Raw genomic sequence first — 21,270 nt, forward strand, 5'->3', positions numbered from 1 at the left:
ACCAATTTTGTGTTCTCCATTCTTTAAGCACCGGTTTGAGCACCGTTTGAGCACCGGCACCGTTTCAAAAGTACCGATTTGGCACCGGTATCGGATAAAACCTAAACGATACCCATCCCTAATTAGGACTAGTCTGGTTAGGAGTCACCTTTTCATTATGATTGAACCTAAAAAAGAAGCCAGTGACACTAAGGCTTCACCTGTAGAAGTACTGTGTTACCTGCAGCAGGTGAGGGGAAAACAGCAGGACATGGTGCCTGATCCACTCACACAGAAAAACCTCTGTAATTTAAATATCTGCTAAGTGCTAAGTATTTTAGTTTCCAAATGTACATTTGTGTGCCTTTTTCTTGTGCTAGTCCTAGAGAAAAGTAAAATATAGAAATGACTGATCCATCCATTCTCTTCCACTCATCCAGTTCAGAGCCACAGGAGGCTGAAGCCTGAAGTGTGGGTACAGAAATGATACAGACTAAGAAAAAATAAACAAAACAAGTTTTCAACATAATAAAAAAATGCAATCCTGTGCAGTCCTTTTAATTTTCTCTCTGTCTGGTCTACATTAAGAAAAATTAACCACTAAGATTCACTTCTTAGACTGAGTTCTTCATATCATAGCGCTCACAGCAAGGTCTACAAATGAGTAACTATGAAGTTATTAAAAATAATTGCATTTAAACTCAATTACTATTCTGCGGTTTGTATCCATTAGAAGTCTGTTTTATTGCAGTGATGTAAACTGTTTGTAATCACTGTACTGACTGTGTGAGTCTGTATATTAAAAACTCATCGGAGCTTTAAAACAGAAATTGCTCCATGTCTCGGGCAATTAAAGGGACAGTTAATGTAGATCGCTAATAACATTCAATGACTTGCATCTCCCTGACCAGGTTTAGGAAGCTTATCCATCACAAGAACATTCAGTCCCTGCAATTATTATAGTGTCAGTTAAAATGGCTGTGATTACCCATTTTATGTCCAAAATGTACAATCCATCGCAAAATGCTGAGAAAGGCATAGGCAACTTTTTCCTCAGATAACTTTCCACACATAAACATATCAGGAATGTGTTTTTTCTGCAGTGGATTAAATGATTGGCTGAAAACATAATGATACTGAAATCTATCAGTTGTCTGTTCCATGTTTATTCCATGTTCAAGCACAACGCATCAGATCCTACACTAAACAGAATATCTAACAGCCAATCACATGACAGAAACCCAGTGAATTTAGGTATGTAGACATGGTCAAGATGACCTGACAAAGTTCAAACCGAGTATCAGAATGGGGAGGAAAGGTGATTTAAGTGACTTTGAATGTGCCATGGTTGTTGGTGTCAGACAGGCTCCTCTGACTATCTTAAAAATTGTTGATCTACTGGTGCAAAACCATCATTAGTGTTTACAGGGAAAGGTCTGAAAAATAGAAAATATCCAGTGTGCGGCAGTTCTCTAGGTGAAAATGCCTTCTTGATGTCAGACCAAACTGCTTCACCAACAACAAAATTAACTCAAATAACCACCCGTTACAACCAAGCTACGCAGAAGAGCATCTCTGAATGCACAGCAGACCTCGAAGAAGACGAACAGCAGAAGACGGCACCGGTGCCACTCCTGTCAGCTAGTTACAGGAAACTGACGCTGCAAATCACATGGACTCAACAAAATAGGGCAATATCAGGCTAGAAAGATGTTACCTGGTCTGATGAATGTGAATTTCTGCTGTGACATCTGGTAGAGTCAGAGTTTGGCTTAAGCAACATGAAAGCATGGAAGTTAAAAGAGGGGTTAATTAACCCAATCAACTAGCAAGGTGTGCCTAATAAAGTGTCCAATGTAGTGACTGTGTCACACACACACCTGAAATATCAGGAGACTGGAAAAATCCACCTGTAAGACAGTTCTGGAGCTTGTCAAATTATGTGGTCTTTATACAATTTTAAACCCATTATGAGCAAGCGCTTGGCAACAGTGGGAAGCAAAAACTCCCTTTTAACAGGAAGAAATCTCTGACACAGCCAGGCTCAGGGAGGAGCAGCCATCTGGGAAACTATACTTAGGGTTAAAGTAACATGCACAGTATTGTGTTGTTTTAAATGTACATTTTGCACCGAGTCCTGTTTGGAGGTTGTGTAGTAAAATATTAATACTTGGAAACTAAAACAGTTACATGAGTATAAACACAAACAGGAGCAAAGTTACAGAAATACTTCACTGAATTTATTGTCATGTGAAAAAACAAGAGAAACTTTATTATTAGACATCACCAAATTATAACCTCTTCAAAATCAAAATATACTGTAAAATGTCATATAGAAACCATCTTACAGTCTAAAGTATTACATGTGCTTTGCACTGTGAAAGGGCTGGCAGCAAAGTCAGATTACGCAACAACACCAAACAAGCGAGGGCAGCTGTGTAGGTGTTACACTATGAGCAGAGGATTTCGTCTGAGTTCTTGGTAAACACTGAGAAGCAGCCGATCTCTCTGCACTGTGGACACGACCTCACCAAAGGCTCCTGAGATCTGACTTTGCTGGATCTGTTAACGCACAGAGGACACATGAAACAAAAAACACAGACGAGCTTTAATCTTAACACACTTACAGACATCCCAAGCCCTCAAAAGCTCTAAAGTCTTGCTAATCAATTAATTGAACTAAGAGAAAATAGCTGGATAATTACGTGTATTTAATGATACGGAGGGCTTTGACATTAATGGGATTAATCGTCAAGCGCGGGCCCACTTACCTCGGCACGCTGCAGCGCCCGTCTTAATCCTAAAATCTGGACATTCTTTGTAGAGGCGGCTTTCTCTGTGGCGCTCTGCAGCAGAGTCTGTGTCGAGGAGCAGAGGAAAAATTCAAACCTAAAGAATTTCAAGTAAAACAGAAACATGAAGCGTTGTTCTCAAGCCCAAAGACACGATAACGCTTCTTTTAAACCGACCACACTGTTTGCAGCACACGTTAAAAGAATCGTCCCAGTTTCCATGTCATAGCACTGACTCGCAGCTCTCCTGCATTTGCGAGTAGCTTAGTGTGTTTGTGAGGCTGGACGTCCTCCCTGATGCAGCCCTCCCCTCCCCTTCCCAAAGGATTTGTGTCTCCTCCTGGAATCGAAGCGGGGGATCTTTCGCTTGTTAGGCCAACATGTGAACCACTGCACTAGGGAGCCGCTATTTTTACGCTCCTTCTATTTATGCCAATTCAAGTGGCTGGAAGGTGGAATGGCAAATTTGCACGTATCACAAAAGTCTAGCAGTATGTTCTGCATCAGTGGTGTCAAACATAAGACTCCAATCCGGCCCATCTAGACATGTTTGGCAAAGCTGAAAGAGGAGATAAATATTGAATTCTTGTGTCCATGGTAAAAGAAATAAAATAAAATAGGACATTTTCTGTGAATTAACAAAAACTATCTGCTTTATAATTGGAGAACAGTTGGGCCAATCAGCAACCAGAAGCTTTTCTGTTAATGTCTTACATTTTATCCCCTTATAGTCACACTGAAAGATTTCTTTCCTTTGCTACAGCAGCGTTTCCCTATCATGCAGAAAAACTGGGATAATATTGAAGTTGTACTTCTTTTTCTTATATTAGCATATCTCTGGGATTAAATGTGCAGTTAAACTACTTTACAATGACAGAAATGGGAGTTTGATTGGGCTGGCCCACTTAAGATCAAATAGTGTGGCCCTTGATGTGAAGTGAGTTTGACATCTCTGTTATACATCTGTACAGTTTTACATTAAAAAAGAAGAATGCAAAATATTCAAAATCTGCAACTACCTAAGTTTAGCCAGAAATTAGCTTATGTTATATAAGTGTGTTCTGGACCTGGATCCGGCGCAGCACAGCATGGTGCAGGCCACACACCGCTGCTAAAGATGAGCTCTCGATCTGAACCTCGATTGTAGCCTCCTTGTCTGTGCTCTCCTCCTCCCCCACGTTTATCTGGAGAATAAAGGAGCATTGACGATGAGGATATAAAACATACCAATATATGATTATATCATATTAGATAACGATTCACCTCTTTCACTGACAGTTTCATTGCCGCTCCGTTTGGACCACGAGCGTGGGCCACTGAGGTGCTCAAAGCAATCTTGTCTCCTTGGCAACCCATCTTCACTCCTTCAGTATCTTCAGACAACAGTCGCTCAAGCAAAGACAGGCAGAGATCTTCGGGGTCTCGTATTGACTCTTTGGCATCCAAATTTGAACTCTTTTTTGGCTTCAGCGTATCCCTCACTATCTCTGATGACACCCATACGCTTGCTGAATACTTCTCAGGCTCAGGCTTTGCAGCACTTTCTCCTCCTCTGTTCGTTCTACCGCTGCACCTGAGCTGGCGCGAGCTTAAAAAGGTCTGGATGCTATCTGCTGCGGCGCTGCTGGGCTGAACTGTGGCCATCTTATGAGTAGCTGTGGGACTGTTTAGCTGCAGAGCATGCAGCCAGTCCACTGTCAGTGTGGACAGGGGCAAACTGATACAGCTGCTCTGCAAGCCTGCAAAGCTCGCCGCCACCTCCTCCTCTCCCAGAAGACTCGAGAGCGAGAAGATGAGCGAGCAGCTCACAGTCATGGGGAAAGATGCATCACCTGCAGCTGCGATAGGCAGAGACGCTTCGAATGTTTGCCCCGGACGGAGGTCGTGAAACGGGAATGAAAAATTAGTGGAGGAGCTTTCTCCTGCTGGGGAGGAAGAATAAGACAGAGGGGACACCGTAATGCTCAGCATCCAGCCTCGTTCCAGGACAAATGGACTTGAATTATGCAGGAAACACACAAGGCTCAAGGAGTCTTTCTGAAGCAGTCTGCTCCAGCTAGTCTCGAAATGACATCTGATTGGTTTCTCCTTAATTGGAAGATCAGTAGTTGTGTCTGCCATCAGCAGGAAACTGACGCTGACGGCGTGATTCAGAAGCCTCAGAAACTGGTTTTTGGATTTGATGACTGTTTTCAGCACTGATGCTCTATATGAAGAAAGCAAAAGAAAATCACATATATATTTACAGATCTTCGCTGTGTTTTATTTAAATGTCGTCTTTCACACCCGATCAAATACTTGACGGGCATACCTCTCACAAACATCCCCGATGGCAGACAGGAGGTCCCTGACACTGCGGGACACCTGTGTGGAAGGAAGCTTAGACGATCCTTCATCCACCCTCCCCGCAGGTAAGCAGATCCTCTGGAGCTGCCCTCTGGCAGACACTCCAAGCAGCTGTACATCACCTGCTGTGCATGAAGCATTTTTAGAGTTAGGAAAAATAGTTTGAGAGTTTAAATTAGAATACAAGACAGAATTACATGAGTGCACAACATGTAGAACCTGTGCATTTTCCTGTTTCCTAACTTGAAGAGCACATTGAAGCTGAACTTATAATAAATCCATTCAAAGTCAGCACGTCTATTCTGCTCACCCGCAGTGCTGCATGCAGGCTCAGCCAGGGCGATGACTCTGCACACATTTAAACTGCTGGGGCTCTGGAGGGCGGCCGCTGTCATCCCAGATGTCTCTTCCCCTCTTTCTTTGCTTTCTCTCGCAAACGATCCCTCCAACAGATCCAGTCGGAGCAGATCTGCACCAGTGCTGTAGTAAAAACAGCTTTTATCCATGCAGCCGCACCATACAGGCCCTGGTACACACCCCTCAGTAAAAGCAGCCACAGCGCTTCCCCCCTCTGGGCCTGCCTTGTCAGTCTTGATCAGTGCCACTCTGCCTTGTTCGCCCGCCGCCACCAAGCACTGTGCGTGACCCGTTTCCGTGACAACAGATGCACCGACAAAACAAACCGGCTGCTCCAGGCTGTGCAGGACTCGAAGGCACGATCCCGGGAGACGCAGAGGAAGGAAACACAGGCGCCCGTCTGGCAGGCCGCAAAGGATGACTGGAGATTTGGCAAGGGCGGCTTCAACTCCAAATAACAGTTTGAAGAGGAGAGGCTCCAGGTGGAAGTGGTCTTGAGCTACAGTTGACTCTGCAGAAGCATTGGAGGGAGATGATGCCTCTACATCACCCGAATGGATGCAAATTAGCACAGAGCCCTTTCTTGGTCCTCTATTTGACTCAGCAGCGCCACAGTCCACAGCTGAGACCACCGGCAGATTGAACGAGCCAAACTCCTTGTGGCTAGTAGATGCCGTTTGCTTTGGCGTTTTGTACAAAGTCAGCAGCCAGGAGGCATCTCTCTGGCAAAGGGTCAGGAGCACAGAGCCAACGAGGAGCAGAGATGACACTTCATCTGCTCCAACAACGAGACACTCTTGGGAGATTTTCAGCTCAGCTGGACTGGAGGATGCATCAGCTTGAGAGCTTTGATCCCTGCAGAGGAGAAATGTCATATTACATAAGAGCAATTTAGCAGAGTTGAAATAACAGCATTAATTAAAAAAGGTTTACTGAAATCTAACTATGAGGGTTCATACCTGTGTAGCAGAAACTGTAAGTTTACACGGTAAACTCCACTCCTGCATGCAACATAGATTAGCTGCTTGTCCTGGTTTCCAACCAGGTCATTAACAGCAGCAGGTAATAGGAGGACAGTCTGCAACAGCACAATACGAAGCAACACACAGTATGGTTAATCCAGAGATATGCCCTGCAGTGTAGCTTATGTCTTAGTATAGCCTAATATTTGATTGATATCTAGATTTATTAGTATCTTTTTTTCCCTAATATATCTCTAGTTAACTTTTTTGCTTTCTGACCCTTGTGGTGTTGTAACAAGTGACTTTCCCCAGTGTGGGATAAATAAAGTACATAGATCTATATCTATTTATCTGTGTCTGATACATGTAAATCGGATACTTGCCGTGATTTTCCTCTCACGTTTACTGAACACGTAGATCTCTTCAGTGCCAGTGCAGATTAAAACATCTGTTCCGAAACCACAGAGGATCTTCACTTTATAAGATCCTCCCGAAAACCCAAACTGTGCCCAAGTCTCGACAGCACACCGTCCCTCCATAACCTGGACCCGGGAGGCGAAGAAGAAGAAGCCGCTGAATGAGCATATATCACGTTAAGCTCACTTTAATGGTACTATCAGCTCAGTGAGGGATGCTAATGTGAGGTTATGTGAACCGGTTGTTGACAGAGGATGTGACACTGTCTCACAAAGTTCCGCGCGTTGTGCTTTCGACCAATAAACGTAATGAACTACATTGCCCATGACCACAAAGCGGAAGTGGGACGCAAGTATAACGGATGCTTGAACTTAAGGTTGACTCGTGCTCACGTAGAAGGTAGAGAGTAATGAATTAGAGCAAGTTTTGTTTTGTTATTTAAATAAAGTTGAGTCAAATTTTAAACGTAGTTTGAGCGCATTTGTCTAATAAATTTCCTTATTTTTTTATCTCGGTCAAGAACACATGATGGCGCTCTTGTGCTCATACGATTAACTAATATACACACGAAGAAGGTGGGCAACCAATCAAAACAGCCGAATTGAAGTGTCGTCGAAATTTGAAAAGGCTCTGTAGTTTAGCTCACGGGTTCGTGCGACAGTGAATACAATGGATCCATACAACGAGGAAAACATCAAAATGTATTTTTTGGAGAATAGGTTAAAAACTTATGAGGGGTGGCCATTCGACGAAGACTGCAAGTGCACGCCGGAAAACGTGAGTTAACGTTTAAACTAAGGTTGGAAACGGTGAGCGACGCCTTACTGTTGACATGCTAACAGTACAACAGCAGCTGGCGTGAAAGCAAAAAGAAAAGCAGCTCAGATGAAATACAATCTAGCTAAACTCTGGTTTAGCTGTAGATTTAAATGAAATACAAATCTTCTGACTCCCCATCTGTATGCCTAAATACACACTTGTTTTGGCTCCTAGTCCCTAAACCTAAATGTACTCAATTTACGACAAATCCTCACATTTAACGCGCTGAAACCGACACATTAACTGCAAGGATCTATTGTTTTCCTTGTTGATTCATCCGAGTTAATTTTTTTTTCAATTAAAACTGCTTAAATTTAAATAGTAATGGGCATGTAGTGATGGGCAGATGAAGCTTCACGAAGCACTGAAGCTCTTCATCCAATTGGTTCACCCCAGTGCAAAGCTTCTTGAAGCTTCATTTGCTCTAGTAGGACACCTACTGGACGTAAAAATATTAGTTGGCATGAATTTGAAGAGTGTGGCCTTTTGCACACAGCCTGTAAATGTCAACAACAAAAGGAGTGTGTAAAACATGTATATTGTAGTGATGGAAGTATACTGTGTATATTTATACTGGCAGTATGGAAAATGATTATTTGGAAATGCTTAAAATGGAAATGATCATTTACTGTGAGGTGAGGTGTGGACAGCGGTTGTGCTTTTGTAATGTTGAGGTATGGACAGCTACAGGCTTTGAGCCTCAGTCCTGCCTGTTCACATTTTATTCTATAAAAACTACATTTTCACTGCTTTTATGACCTTTTTAGTGGGGAGAACATAGCTAGGATTTAATGATTTAACAAATCTTTTAAATCCTTTGTCATCCACAATGCTAAATGGCTGGGAGTCCTCAATCACCATGCTAACCAGGTCTTCATCTATTTGAGATTGTTCTCCTGAGGAAAGACAATAAAGACAAAGCACAAATATAAAATCACACACGTAACTTATTACAGTTGTATAATATTGTTATATCATTTAGTAACATTACAGCATGCTATATTATCATGACATTTGATGGCTCACCTGGTCTTGCTCCTCAATCGGCGTTACCCTTATTCTCATGCAAAGCTCTGTAGTGCCTAAGCATGGATGAGGTGTTGTTGTTATATCCCAGCTCCCTGGCACATAGCAAACACTTCACCTTGTACAAAAGTACAGACAGCTTAACATAAATTGTATTGCACCATCAGTATTATGAAAATACATCTTCTGTAGAAATTTACATACCTTGTTGGGAGGAATAAAATCAAAATGTTCCCACACAGGGGAGGACATCCTCCTCTTCTTAGCTGGATCCATTCTCTCCTGACTTTCTCTCATAAACCTCCAAACTGTCTCCAAACTCTCACTAACCGCAACTCTCCATCAAACACCTACATTTTGAATGAAGTCTGAGGGGTTTACATCTCTGTCATAGCTCGCGGCAAAGTTCGAACCACTTCACGAACCAGTCACCTGGTACAGCCGGGCAGCGAGGCTTCGGACGTCATCATTTTCAGCTCCTCCCATAAATGAAGCAAGCCTCGATACGCGCATCGCGGAAACACCCCCTAAATTACTCGACACAAGCTTTGAAGCCTCGATACAGAACGTCACATCACTATGGACATGTACTGTCAATTTATTAGGTACAAGTTGCTACTATCGCGTTGGGCCCCCTTTTGCCTTCAAAGTTGTTTTAACTCTTCGTGGTACAGATTCAACCAAGTGCGGGAAACATTCAGAGATTTTGGTTCCTATTGACATGATAGCATATTTGTAGACTTCACATCCATGATGCATCCACCACATCCCAAAATCTCTCCACTGGATTGAGATCTGGTGACTGTGGAGGCCATTTGAGTACAGTGAACTCGCTGTCAAGCTCAAAAAAACAGCTTTACGCAATTCAAGCCTTGTGACATGGTGGGTTAGCCTTTTGGATGTAGCCATCAGTGGTTCTAAAGCGCTGGACATTGACAGGAACAATAATCAGTTGCCTGTGGTGTTGCCTAAATGACGCTCAGTTGGTAGTAAAGGGCCCGAAGTCAGCCAAGAAGATATCCCACATACCTGAACTGTTGACAGGAGGCATAAGGCTTCTATGTTGTTTATGCCAAATTCTGACACTGAGATCTGAATACCACAACAGATACTGAGACTTTATAGCAAAGATTTTAATGAGCCTCTGCGAACTGCAACTCAGTTTCATGTTCTTAGCTGACAGGAGAGGCACCCAGTGTGGTCTTCTGCTGCTGGAGCCCATCTGCTTCAAGGTTCAATGTGTTGTGTGTTCGGAGATGCGCCTCTGCATACTACATTTGTAATGACTGGTTATTTGAGTTAATGCTGCTGTCAGTAGTTGTTGTTGTCATTATTATTTGTAGTAGTAGTTAGAGCAGGGCGATATGGCCAAAAATATTTATCACGATATATATTTGAAAATTTGCGATAACGATATAACTGACGATATAATTGATGCGAGACAAAATACAACTCCACGATATTACTAGCGCAAAAAGACAACCTTCCATTTATTTTCACTTAAACAAGAAGCTGGTTTTTATGTACATTAAAGCTTTATAAAAATGTAACAGTGCAAATGCAAATTCCTTGCTGAAAGTTTAACCAAAAGGCATTTCCAGTAGAAATGGGCTGACATATCCTGAGCATAACCATGTATAATATCCACTGAAGTTAAAAAGCGGTGCTTTGCAACATTAAACTGCAGTGTGCAGTACGTATTTTTCGGACCATAAGGTGCACGGGATTATAAGGCACATTAAGCGAAACAAAGCAGTCAGATAAATCAAACTTTATTAAACTCATTCTTCTTGCTTCCTCCACTTCTGTACCATTGATTTATTAATGAATGAATTCTGCTCTATTCCCATGTTGTTGCAGTATATTAATGACTAACCTCGTATTGTGGATGGATTATCTCAGTTGTTCTCCTGACTGAAGTTTGGTCCGTTTACAGCATCCTGCCATGCGATTGCATTTGTCTCTAACTATCAGGAACTTTAACGTTAACTTTTATAAGTGGAAAAGTGTTAGTGTTCGTCCTCCAGCTTCACTGTTTATGTTATGCTAACATAGCTGTGTCGCTAGCGATCACGTAGCACATCATTATATACCAGCTAGCCCAACTTCAGTAACCCTACAAACGTCACTGCTGTTTAGTTTCCTGTCTTCATTTATGTTGGACGTGATAGCAGAGCTGTACGTTTGATTTTTTTCAGAAATCTCTCAGTCAGAACATGCAATATCATGCTTAGGTAACTAGCGAGCTAACTTCCGCTAGCTTCCTGCTAACTTCTAACTCCGTTAAATATAATACATTTTGTTTTCATGGATGCCTGGAAGTTAAACTCCATAGTTTCACCTGGTTAAGCAGCAATGCTGATCGTTTTATTAAAGATGAAAGAATTTAGACAGTTTTTAACGCTCAGTGATGCTGCAGTGTTCGTTTGACCTGAACGATACGGAGTTTAGGACCCAGATTACTCCCAGATTTAAGAGCATCTTAGTCCGACAAATACAACAATAACGACGGCCGCTTGCATGTTCTGCAAAAAAACGTGCTTTGTCGTGTATCTGACGGACAAACACCAAACCAGTTCCACATCACTGAAGTTGCACCATTTTTACAAACCAATTCTGGTTCATCTGTTTCACTCAACAATCGGCCATGTGCGTATGAAAACAAAGGCACTGCGCATGCGCGTTTTACTCATTCTATCGCGATATTTCATTTTCCTATCGTTGCCTAACATTATACCGGTATTACCGTGAACGGTATAATATGGCCCAGCCCTAGTAGTAGTGTTATGACAAAACAAATAGCTTATACAGTACAGTCTCAAAAGATTAATATAATGGAGTATGGAGCTCAATAAATTAAAGTCTAGATGACATACAATAAAGAAAAAATAAAGTGAGTAATAAATATATTAAATGACTCATTTTAATTAAATAAACCCGAGTGGTACGTGTGAAAAGCTGTATATGAATTTTATTTTATTTTTTGTGCAACATGACATCTTCATTTATACCTGCAGATGGCTAAAGCCGGCTTCATTCACACACCTTCAGAGAACAGCCCAGACATCGCCATGTGTTTCTTTTGCCTGAAAGAGCTGGAGGGCTGGGAGCCAGAGGATGACCCAGAGTAAGAGCACACATCACATTACTGGGCTCAGAAATAAAAAATAAACTGCCCAATAGTTGTTAATTTCTTCCATAAATTTAAGCCCTTCTTGTTTTTACAAGTCGTTAATAATGTCTCCAGCATGTCTTCAGTATTATTAAGCAAACTTCAAACATGTTGCCAAATTGGTGTCAAAGTTATTGCCAAGTGATTTTTGCTAACATTTTATGACAGCTCAGAACCATCTGTGCTCACCCTGGGTTATTTCCCCCTTTTTGGCTCACTCGTAATAAAAACATGTGAGCGATCCGGTGACACAAGTGTTCGGTGAGGCTTGGTGATTTATTATTTTTTTGTTTGTTTTTCTCCTCCAGTAACAGCTGTTGACTCCTATAAGCCTTTCCTTTAATGTGCGAGAGTTTGCCTGTGACCCCCGGTCCCCCATTTTGACTCTTATTGTCATAATTAACAAGACTTGTGTTTCAGTGGCATTATTTAGGAGTCTTTGTGACTACATGCCCACAGCTCTTTACTTTCCCATCTATCTCTTGTTTTTGCCAGAAAGGAGCACAAGTCTCATTCGCCATCCTGCCACTTCATTGCCCTGAAGAAAAAAGTGGAAGACCTGACTGTGGAGGAATTCTACAGATTGCAGAAAGAGAGGCACAAGTTCATCAATGTACGTTCTTTATAGGAAGTCACGAATCTGTTGTCTTGTATAATAACAATTTATTAAATAGTTTTTTGGGATATGTCTGACGAGCGAACACTTTGCCGACTAGAATAATGTCTGCTAATTATTTCCATGACAACAAGGCCTTAATTACTGATCTGCAGTTGATCTCCTTTGCTCACAGAACAAATCTTGTAATGAGGCCGTCACCAAGTTTGAAGAGGCAGCCAAACTGAGGCGAGCAGACATCATCAAGACGGCCATGGGAGAAGAGTGACACAGCGACAGATTCAGATGAATGACATGAGCTCGTTTGTGTGTCTGAGAAAGATGGAGAGAATAATTGTAGCTGTCAGAATTATTGACTTGTTCCTCACCAAACTCATTTTTATGTTTCCTTTGTGTGCCTTCATGTCATCTTTTTTCACGTATGTGTGTTTATCTTTTAACACTTTCTGTTTTTATGTAATCTGATATCCAATAAATATTTGATTCTGTAACATAATTATTTATGGTGTCTTTAATATAGATGTAGTCTGTTAGAGCAACATGAATCCTCCACTCAAAAGGTCTGGCTTTATTTATAATGTATTTAGATTTGATTATATTTATATAAGCCTTTGCATCTCTAGCTTTCTCCATACCACAGCTTGAAATTGAGGTTAAAGTATTTTACTCAAACACAAATGAGTGCAGCCTCTTAACTCCCCGCTATTTGCTCCCTCCATGTTTTGCGTAAACGTGTGCGTTTCAGTGTGAATCCGAGTCCCTCCCAGAGAGAAGCTGCTGCTGCTCAGGCAGGTTCTTATCTCTTTGTTACTGTGTGATCATTCATTAATTGAGAACGGAAATGAATATCGATTCCCCTTAACAATTTGATTAGCCGATTGGAAAGATTTTGGGGAGGGATATTTTTTCCTGATTACTTAGCCGGCGGTGATGAGTGCGTAAAAGCACTCCAAAGCACACTCGACAGCAGAAGACCTCCGTTACGCATGAGCTGAAGCCACCGAGTTTCACGCGTGTCTCAAACCTTAACCTGTCCAAGATGAAGGTATCTTTTGGCGCTTTCGTTATCGCAGCTGGCATCTGCGGGATGCTAAGCTTTGCCTTTTTGGCCACTTCCCTCGGCACCGATTATTGGTACATTATAGAAATGAATCCCATGAATGTCAGCGACTTTGAGAACATGAGCTCCCACTCGGGACTGTGGAGCATCAACGAAGGTAGGCTGCCACTTTTCTTAACTTTTGCCTCTAAATGCTGAGATCTAAACCCTCAACCAACATCACCGTGTTGTTAAATGTGATATTCAGGTGGGAAGATGCACACGGGCTCTATCGACTCGTTCACAGTTGACTACTCCGGGGTCTCCGATACCGAGCTGCGCATGCTGAGTGAGTCCAGAAACACCACCAGCTTTTCTGCTAATGAACTTTCACTGTCAAGGCAGCTATAACTCCGCTGATGCTCCATAATCCATCTGTTTCTACCCAGACATGCACAGTGCAATTGTGGTGATGCTTCCCTTCAGCCTGGTTCTGTTGCTCTTTGGAGGCATCTGTGGATTGGTCAGCTCCCTGGCTCGTAGCCCGATCCTCCTCACCGGCACGGCGTCGTACTTCTTCATCTGCAGTAAGTTCGGGTTCACTTTATTTACTCTGATCTATTTAACCTTAGACCCACGAAGATCGGTCCAGATGTCCAGCTCTGAGTATTGAATACGCGTGAGGTCAGCCGCTTTGTGAGGGCACTGCGGTGTGTGAAAACGGAAAACACTTAGTTGCTAAGGGTTTTAGTGCATCCATTTACCCTCCATTCAATTCTGATCCATTAAAACACAATTGCCACAGGCCAGTGTGGCCAGAGAGCTTGAAAATGGAGCCCTCTATCCGAAAGAGACTGCGCAATCAATCACCCAAACGTGTCCGTCTAACACTTTGTACTTTTTATACAGTCTGTAATTTCACATCGTGTTTATTGGGCATCATGAGACCTGCACATGAGTCAGTTAGACCACAGAACTATTACAAATACAGGTCATGATTCATATGTGGCACACATAAATGGACTACAAGCAGATATGGGTTTTAAGAAATCTACTTTCAATGAGAATTTTATATTGCAGTTGTCATTATTTTCATAAACACTGTATTATGCAGTAAATTCGGACTATAGAAATTCTTTCATTCATACATGAAATGCATCGCATTTGGAATTAAGTAAAAACTACATGTAACCATATGTTGACGATGATACTGCTCTCCCCAAAAAATTATCTTTAAGCAAAACTTCACTCCAGAAATGTAAGCTGTCTTAATAACGACACAGCATTACTTAGGGAATCGTTTTGATTGACTTGTGATTATTAACTCTGCAACATTTATTAATAATTAACTTCTGACAGGAGGGGAAAATGTGAATTGGTGTGCTGTTATTAAGGAATCGCAGTGGTTTTGTAACAGCGTGTCTGTGTATCTGTATACAACCATGGCCATTTCATTAGGCCCAAATTGCTAGTACTGCGTTGCACCTCATTATGCCTTCAGAGCACAGATTCAACAACGTGCTGGAAACATTTCTCTGAGATTTTTGGTCCATGTTAACATGACAGCATCACAAAGTTGCTGCAGATTTGTTGGCTGCACTTCCATGATGAGACTCTCCTGTTCCACCACATCCCAAAGGTGCTCTATTGGATTGAGATCTGCTGAGTGTGGAGGCCATTTGAATACAGTGAAGTCACTGTCATGTTTGAGAAAACAGTTTGAGATAATTTGAGCTTTGTGACATGATGCTTTATCCTGCTGGAAGCAGCCAATAGAAGATGGATACACTGTGATCATGCCAAAAACAAAAAATGATCCAGACAACATTACACCAACAGCAGCAGCCTGAACCACTGATACAGTCTCTGTAAACCTTGGAGATGGTTGTGAATGAAAATCCCAGCAGATCAGCAGTTTTCTGAACCAGCTGCTCTGGCAACAACAACTATGCCACATTCAAAGTGACTTAAATCACCTTTCTTCCTCTTTCTGATGCTCAGCTTGAACTTCAGCAGGTCGTCTTGACCATGTCTCCATGCAGTGTGCATCAGGTCGCTGTTACATGACCAGATAATTAGGTCTACACTGTGGGTCTTTTGCATCCTCTTCATCAGCCCCTCAATCAACCGACTCCTCCGCTAACAAGCATTTGAAGAGGCTTACCTAACAAAATGGCCAATGACTGTATGAATTACACAGATTAAAGGTCAGGCTGCCTCTTTTAGCACACATCTTTCGATTTTGCTCCCCTAAACTACTGTTCCTGCTTCAAATTCAGCACATCTTAAATTTTAAAGCTTTATAATTCAACTTCAGTGGGTTTGCTGAAATTGATATGTTCTCATCGCATCATTAATCAGTGAGGACCGTTTGCCTCAAAAAGATGGCCGGAGCAAACTGGCATGTGTTAAGACACCCCAGTTGTGAAAGAGACAAACAAGACGAAGATGATATTCCAAATGTTTCAGCCGCCATGTAAAATGTTGAACCTGGTTATCTGATCCAAATTCAGAACATGATCTGAGTAAGAATAGCTTAGTTAGAGCTGAATTACTCATTTGACTTTTGAATTAAACAGTTACAGACCACAGAGCTGTTTCTTTTTGGTGTGTATTGAATCTGTGCCGGGCGATAACAGAAAAAACTGAAAAACTAAAAAACAGGAAACTGTAATAAAAGTGGCATTCAGGTCACAACTAAGACAGAAAGTGTTAAGATGTCATGTATCACGCACCTACAGTGATTATTAGTTTAGTAGGTCAAAAAAGCTGTAAATGTGAAATAGTTAGATTACTGTTAATGCCATTCTCTTAATCTAGCTATTTCCAGTAATTAAGTTATTCTTGACTTGCCTGAGCTTCTGGATCTCTTGGGCGCTCTTCTGCCAACGCCTTATGACCTCCATAAATGGGACCTTGTGATAGACAAACACATACTTAAACAGACTCTTCATAGTCTCACTTTAACAAGCAGCACATGGTTAAGTGTGGAATAAAATAAAGTCTTGAATTAGATTGGAGTCATCTTGTGAACTTGTTGACTGTCGGACTTTTTAAAAGACCTCAGCCTCCGAGCCGGGCATTTCTTAATCTCTCTCGATTTTGCCACTCTGCTCTGTCGTTGGGCGCTCTGCTGCTCTTAGTTGTAAGCATTTAATTAACTTTTAATGTCGGAGTATTTTTAGAGTTAGCCCATTAGTAAGCGTGCAGTGCATTTATGAACACGATTGTAACGTAGTGTGATGAGGAAGACAACAAGAGTTTTGCTATATTACAGGATGAAGTCTTTAATTGTTCATTTGCACAACACAACCAAAACATTAAAATTACCAACGGCTAATATTGGTTATCTCAGTGCAGTGTTCTCCTGAGAAGCCTCGGGCCTTGGCATTCGTGCAGATGTTTACATTAACCGCCCACTTTAACATTGTGCCAGACTGAGCACACACACCCCCATGGCAACGGCGCTTCAGTGCTGGATACAAACCGTGTTTATGAGTAAATAACTATGAATGGCATTCTGTTGCTGTCTGATTTGCAGTGCCTGAATGTGACATTAAAACAAATGCTTCAGCAGCAGAAGAGGGGTTAAAAACAGAAACATTTCTGTAGTAAGTCTTGACCCACTCTTAATATTTTGCATCCAAGCATTCACACTTTCTTGTCATTTTTTTAAAAAAGTGGTCGTGAGCAACAGTTCTTGAGGCTTTCTGAAGGCCTTTCAAAGTTTTTCTTTGGACATTGACAGCTTTTTCACTCATTTTCAGTCCAATCCTCGTAACTTCAAAATTTCAGGGGAATGTTTTTTATTTGTTAAGCCACATAACACTGATCTATGAATCATTCAAGCATAAAAACATACTTAACTGAGACAGTGTTGTGGCTACAAATAAACAACAATTTAACAAGGAACTTTTGTTCCAGTTTCTGTTAAATCTAGCTGAACCAATGAAAAATGGAGAAGGAAATGCAGTGATTCACAGAGAGATATTAACTAAAAACTTGGCCTATCTCAGCGTGGTTTGCAGTGTGTCCTTAAAAAATTCCAAAACTGGACAAGTGGAGGACAAAACAAGAAATGGCAGGTCTAAAAACTAAATAAACTGAAAATCATGTCATTAAAAAATGGGGGGAAATCCAGCAAAGACCTGACACAGGACCTGAGGTTTGTATCTGACCCTTGATGAAGCCTCATCAGAAATGAGCTCAATGTAAGGGTGGCTGTCAAGAAATCATTCTTAAGTTAGAAAAACAAGAAAAAAGGTTGTGATGAATTTCAGCCATTGGTTAAAATCATCAATCTGTTTGGTGGAGGTCAGGATAGAGGTACAACAGTGAGTGTCCATAGCGATCTGTAAAACATGATGGTTTGGAGCTGCATTTCAGCTAGTCGTGTTCAGGATCTTTTTAAAACTGATGGAATTCTAAATGCAAAAATGTATCATCAGCTTTTGATCCACCATCTGGAAAACATCTTAATTAGAAATGGGTTCATTTTTCAGCATGACAATAATCCCAAACACCCCAGCAAATGTCAATAGTTTCCATGTGTTCATTCAATAAGTAGGCCTGAAACATTAATGAAACTTCTTAGTTCAGAAAGAGCTTTAAGGATCACTCCTAGAAGCCTTTCAAGGGGCAAAAAGCTGCTTAAGGGTTATGTTGAAGTGATCGTATCAAATATTGACTTTCATTTCAACTCATTAGAATTGTACCAACTCTGTTTTGCTTTATTTACTGCATTTCTATATGTCTTTGCAGATGTTTCGATACATCTCTGCAACTATTTTACCATTTTTGTAGCAATCTCTAAAGAAATGAAAAGTCCCTCAAGGCTTTAGTAGCTGTTTCTTTTCAATAAATCCCCCGATTTGTAAGATGGCAAATAAAAGTGGTTATTTGAGCAGATACTAGTGTTATTACATAGGCACTCTCATTTTTGCACGATCAGTTGGTGAATATTTGGTCTAATGTCTGTAAAAAAAAAAAATTCAAGACAGTCTATTAATCTCTTAAGATATCGAACAAAAGAAGCGAACCAACTTGACATTAAGATGCCTATTCTAACTAAATCTAATCTAAACTTCAGTGACACTCACGTCCTGTTACAGGATAGAATGAAAAGCGATAGTTTTTACACTGAATAAAATATATCTTTGATTTGATTTCTTTATTTCTATTTTTTTTTATTTATTCTTTTAGCTGTCTGCTCAATCATTAAAACTGATTACACACCTGATGAAAAATTATTCCATTACTTGACTTCCTTATCTCTATTATGGTAAAAGTTGTCTTTCCTATATGCGCTTCAGTTCAATCATTTCCTGTCTCTCTATTTGTTTCTTGGCAAAGTGCATAAAAATGAGGCGTCAGATGCAGTTTCCTCATCATATTCCTAGTTTGTTGCACCTTGGGGTGTAATTGTAATAAAATCTTTATTAGTCCCGCCCTGGGTAGCTTCATTTGCATCCCCTTAAAACCAGTAGCAAGCTGTCAGAATTAAAAGGGTTTCCAATAGCAACACTGTGGAACAGTGTGTGTGTGTGTGTGTGTGGGTGTGTGTGTCTCAGTCTAGTCTCTGATGAGTAGAATAACAGACAATCCATGCGTCAGTGCTGTTCCTGTGTCTCATAATATGAGATTCTGGGCAGCTTCATGAGTTACCGTTCTCAGCTCTCAGCACAGAGCTCTGACTAGAACACATTTCCGCTTCAGAATTGCTGAAGTACGATGCCAGCTTGTGCAGGTGTTTGCTTCTAAAATGCTATTCTCCTCAACAGGGTATATAATTTATCGTCACCTCTAAACCTGGAACCAAACTAATAGCAGATCCAAATAAGGATTTCCTTTATCTATCTCGCCCAGAACCCTGATACAGGATGCAGGTTTGGTGAAAACTCTGAGTTTGTTAAACTTGAGATCGAGGAAAATGCAAAGCTTTCAGTTCCATAAAGGAAGCCAACTTAAATCCCAGGTTATCTATTGAGCTAAAAGTCTGGGTTTAATCTGTCTCCTCTCCTCTACGTCTGAACTTTCTGTTTCATTTCCTAATTCATACAGTCGATATCACAGCTCCTGTTTGCTTTGCAGAGACTGAGCTCTTTACAAGCACTGAAATGTCAGTTAGATGTTAACATAACTTTTATAATAAGGGCAGAGAAATTGGGAATTTATTATCAGCTCAGAGTAAAACTCATAAAACTAATCAGTATGACGATTTAGACAAAAAGGCCTCTCAGTAATAATCAATCATTTTTCATGTCATAATTGGCCACACTGATGAAAACATTTTGTTGGAGAAAATGTTAAGTGAATGTGACACTAAATCTGGACAAAAAGTAACTACCCCTCATTCATCTAAGTTATTTTTTTGCTTCTAAGAAGCAAAAAATGGTTTTGAGCAATCTTTTTCAAAACCAGTTGAATGTAATTTGTTCCCATTACTTTAGTCAATCTACAAAAAATGCCAACGATAACACTCTCTGACAGACATAAAATAGTATTTTTGCACCGACGAGGTGATTCTGAAAGAGCTATTAGCCAAAAATTCAGCATGTCTGAGAACGGTTTGTACTGTTTCCAAAAATCTTGGGGAAATTGGACAAGTGGGGGACAAAAGAAGTAGTGTTAGGACTAAAAAACTATTTTCAGCTGATTCAATTTTCAATTCAATGCAGTTTTATTTATAAATATACAAATCACAACAACAGTTACCTCAAAGTATTTTATAGTGTAATGTAAAGACCCTAAAATAATACAGAGAAAATGTCAACAATCAGACCCTCTATGAGCAAGCACATGGCAATAGTGCGAAGAAAAAACTCCCTTTAAACAGGAAGAAACTTTCAGCAGAACCAGGCTCAGGGAGGAGCAGCCAACTGCCACGACCAGTTGGGGGTGAGGGGAGGAAGATGGGACAAAATACATTCTGTGAAAGAGAGTCAGAAATGAATAATAACTATAATGAATAAATGCAGAGTGGTGTAAAGCCACATATTGTGAAAAGAGGTGAGTGAAGAAACACTTACTGCAGCATGGGAAGCCCCCAGCAGCCAAAACAAAGGGAGGATTCAGAGTTCCCTGATCCAGCTCTAACTATATACTTTAAATATACCAGTTTTGACTTCTTTGAATCTGAAGACCCTGAACTTACTTGCCTCTTCCTGTGTGTATATGTGTGAATCTCCAGGTCTGCTGACTATGTGCGGCGCCAGTCTCTACATCATTTACTCGAACCAGGCACTGGCTGAGACTGAGAGGCTGGTGGGTCAGGAGGGTCTGGCCTACATTCACACGTCTTTCGGCTGGTCCTTCGGTCTAGCCTGGCTCTCCTACGGCCTGGAGCTCCTCACTGGAGTACTGTTGCTTACAGCTGCACAAATGGCCAAGCTCCAGCACACCAGTCCCATCATGGCCTAACATAATCAGTGCAGTGGGCCTATGGTGTTCTAGATGAGAACTGAACTGTGTGTGAATACTAGAGAAAGGAAAGGATGACGATGTGGTGTGATTCTACCTTCACACAGACTCCAAAGGCTATTATAAAAATTGATGTGGAGCGAACTGTTTTATGGATCTATTTTCCTTGAGTTTGGGCAGTTCTGACTTTCTGACGATGAGGTCCAAGTAAGGAGGCGGATTTATACTGTCAATTACATTTGACCAATAACGCCCTCTTGTGGTGGGGGTTGAATTTGCACCTCATACACGGAGTGTATCTGTTGATCATACTGTTGTGCCAAACT

The 21,270-nt window shown here is 41.1% G+C and overlaps 3 protein-coding genes across 4 annotated transcripts; 2 read left to right on the top strand and 1 right to left on the bottom strand.

Moving 5' to 3' along the window:
* Positions 1-2,197: 2,197 nt before the first annotated feature.
* Positions 2,198-7,119, bottom strand: faap100 (FA core complex associated protein 100). Of its 2 annotated transcripts, none has more exons than XM_005721674.1 (8): positions 6,820-7,119; positions 6,434-6,552; positions 5,428-6,329; positions 5,083-5,239; positions 4,035-4,977; positions 3,839-3,955; positions 2,751-2,837; positions 2,198-2,541 (listed from the first exon to the last, which is right to left on the bottom strand). In XM_005721674.1, the coding sequence occupies exons 1-8, from the start codon at positions 6,973-6,975 to the stop codon at positions 2,425-2,427; spliced, it is 2,598 nt and encodes an 865-aa protein (XP_005721731.1). In that variant the 5' UTR covers positions 6,976-7,119; the 3' UTR covers positions 2,198-2,424. The 2 variants fall into 2 exon arrangements, with proteins under 2 accessions (XP_005721731.1, XP_005721730.1); XM_005721673.1 differs by having other exon boundaries at positions 5,083-5,242.
* A 160-nt stretch (positions 7,120-7,279) lies between these two features.
* Positions 7,280-12,812, top strand: birc5a (baculoviral IAP repeat containing 5a). Its single transcript, XM_005721675.2, has 4 exons — positions 7,280-7,630; positions 11,716-11,825; positions 12,366-12,483; positions 12,662-12,812. The coding sequence occupies exons 1-4, from the start codon at positions 7,523-7,525 to the stop codon at positions 12,752-12,754; spliced, it is 429 nt and encodes a 142-aa protein (XP_005721732.1). The 5' UTR covers positions 7,280-7,522; the 3' UTR covers positions 12,755-12,812.
* A 639-nt stretch (positions 12,813-13,451) lies between these two features.
* tmem235b (transmembrane protein 235b) lies at positions 13,452-21,218 on the top strand. The gene is made up of 4 exons (XM_005721676.1): positions 13,452-13,703; positions 13,794-13,874; positions 13,975-14,112; positions 20,715-21,218. Exons 1-4 carry the CDS (start codon positions 13,526-13,528, stop codon positions 20,942-20,944), a joined length of 627 nt encoding a protein of 208 aa, XP_005721733.1. The 5' UTR covers positions 13,452-13,525; the 3' UTR covers positions 20,945-21,218.
* Positions 21,219-21,270: the final 52 nt, after the last annotated feature.

The sequence above is a fragment of the Pundamilia nyererei genome, unplaced genomic scaffold (assembly GCF_000239375.1).
Source record: "Pundamilia nyererei isolate P.nyererei 1_Seehausen unplaced genomic scaffold, PunNye1.0 scaffold00005, whole genome shotgun sequence".
Taxonomy (NCBI): Eukaryota; Metazoa; Chordata; class Actinopteri; order Cichliformes; family Cichlidae; genus Pundamilia; species Pundamilia nyererei.

Bases quoted from the DNA above. Each gene is read 5' to 3' on its own strand.
- faap100 (XM_005721673.1), bottom strand. From the start codon at position 6,975: ATGGAGGGACGGTGTGCTGTCGAGACTTGGGCACAGTTTGGGTTTTCG. The intron at 5,243-5,427 runs GTGAGCAGAATA...CTTCATGCACAG, and splicing joins GCCTGCATGCAGCACTGCGG to CAGGTGATGTACAGCTGCTT. The intron at 3,956-4,034 runs GTGAATCGTTAT...TTTATTCTCCAG, and splicing joins TGAAACTGTCAGTGAAAGAG to ATAAACGTGGGGGAGGAGGA.
- tmem235b (XM_005721676.1), top strand. From the start codon at position 13,526: ATGAAGGTATCTTTTGGCGCTTTCGTTATCGCAGCTGGCATCTGCGGG. The intron at 13,875-13,974 runs GTGAGTCCAGAA...GTTTCTACCCAG, and splicing joins TACCGAGCTGCGCATGCTGA to ACATGCACAGTGCAATTGTG. The intron at 14,113-20,714 runs GTAAGTTCGGGT...GTGAATCTCCAG, and splicing joins GTCGTACTTCTTCATCTGCA to GTCTGCTGACTATGTGCGGC.
- birc5a (XM_005721675.2), top strand. From the start codon at position 7,523: ATGGATCCATACAACGAGGAAAACATCAAAATGTATTTTTTGGAGAAT. The intron at 7,631-11,715 runs GTGAGTTAACGT...TTATACCTGCAG, and splicing joins GCAAGTGCACGCCGGAAAAC to ATGGCTAAAGCCGGCTTCAT. The intron at 12,484-12,661 runs GTACGTTCTTTA...CTTTGCTCACAG, and splicing joins AGAGGCACAAGTTCATCAAT to AACAAATCTTGTAATGAGGC.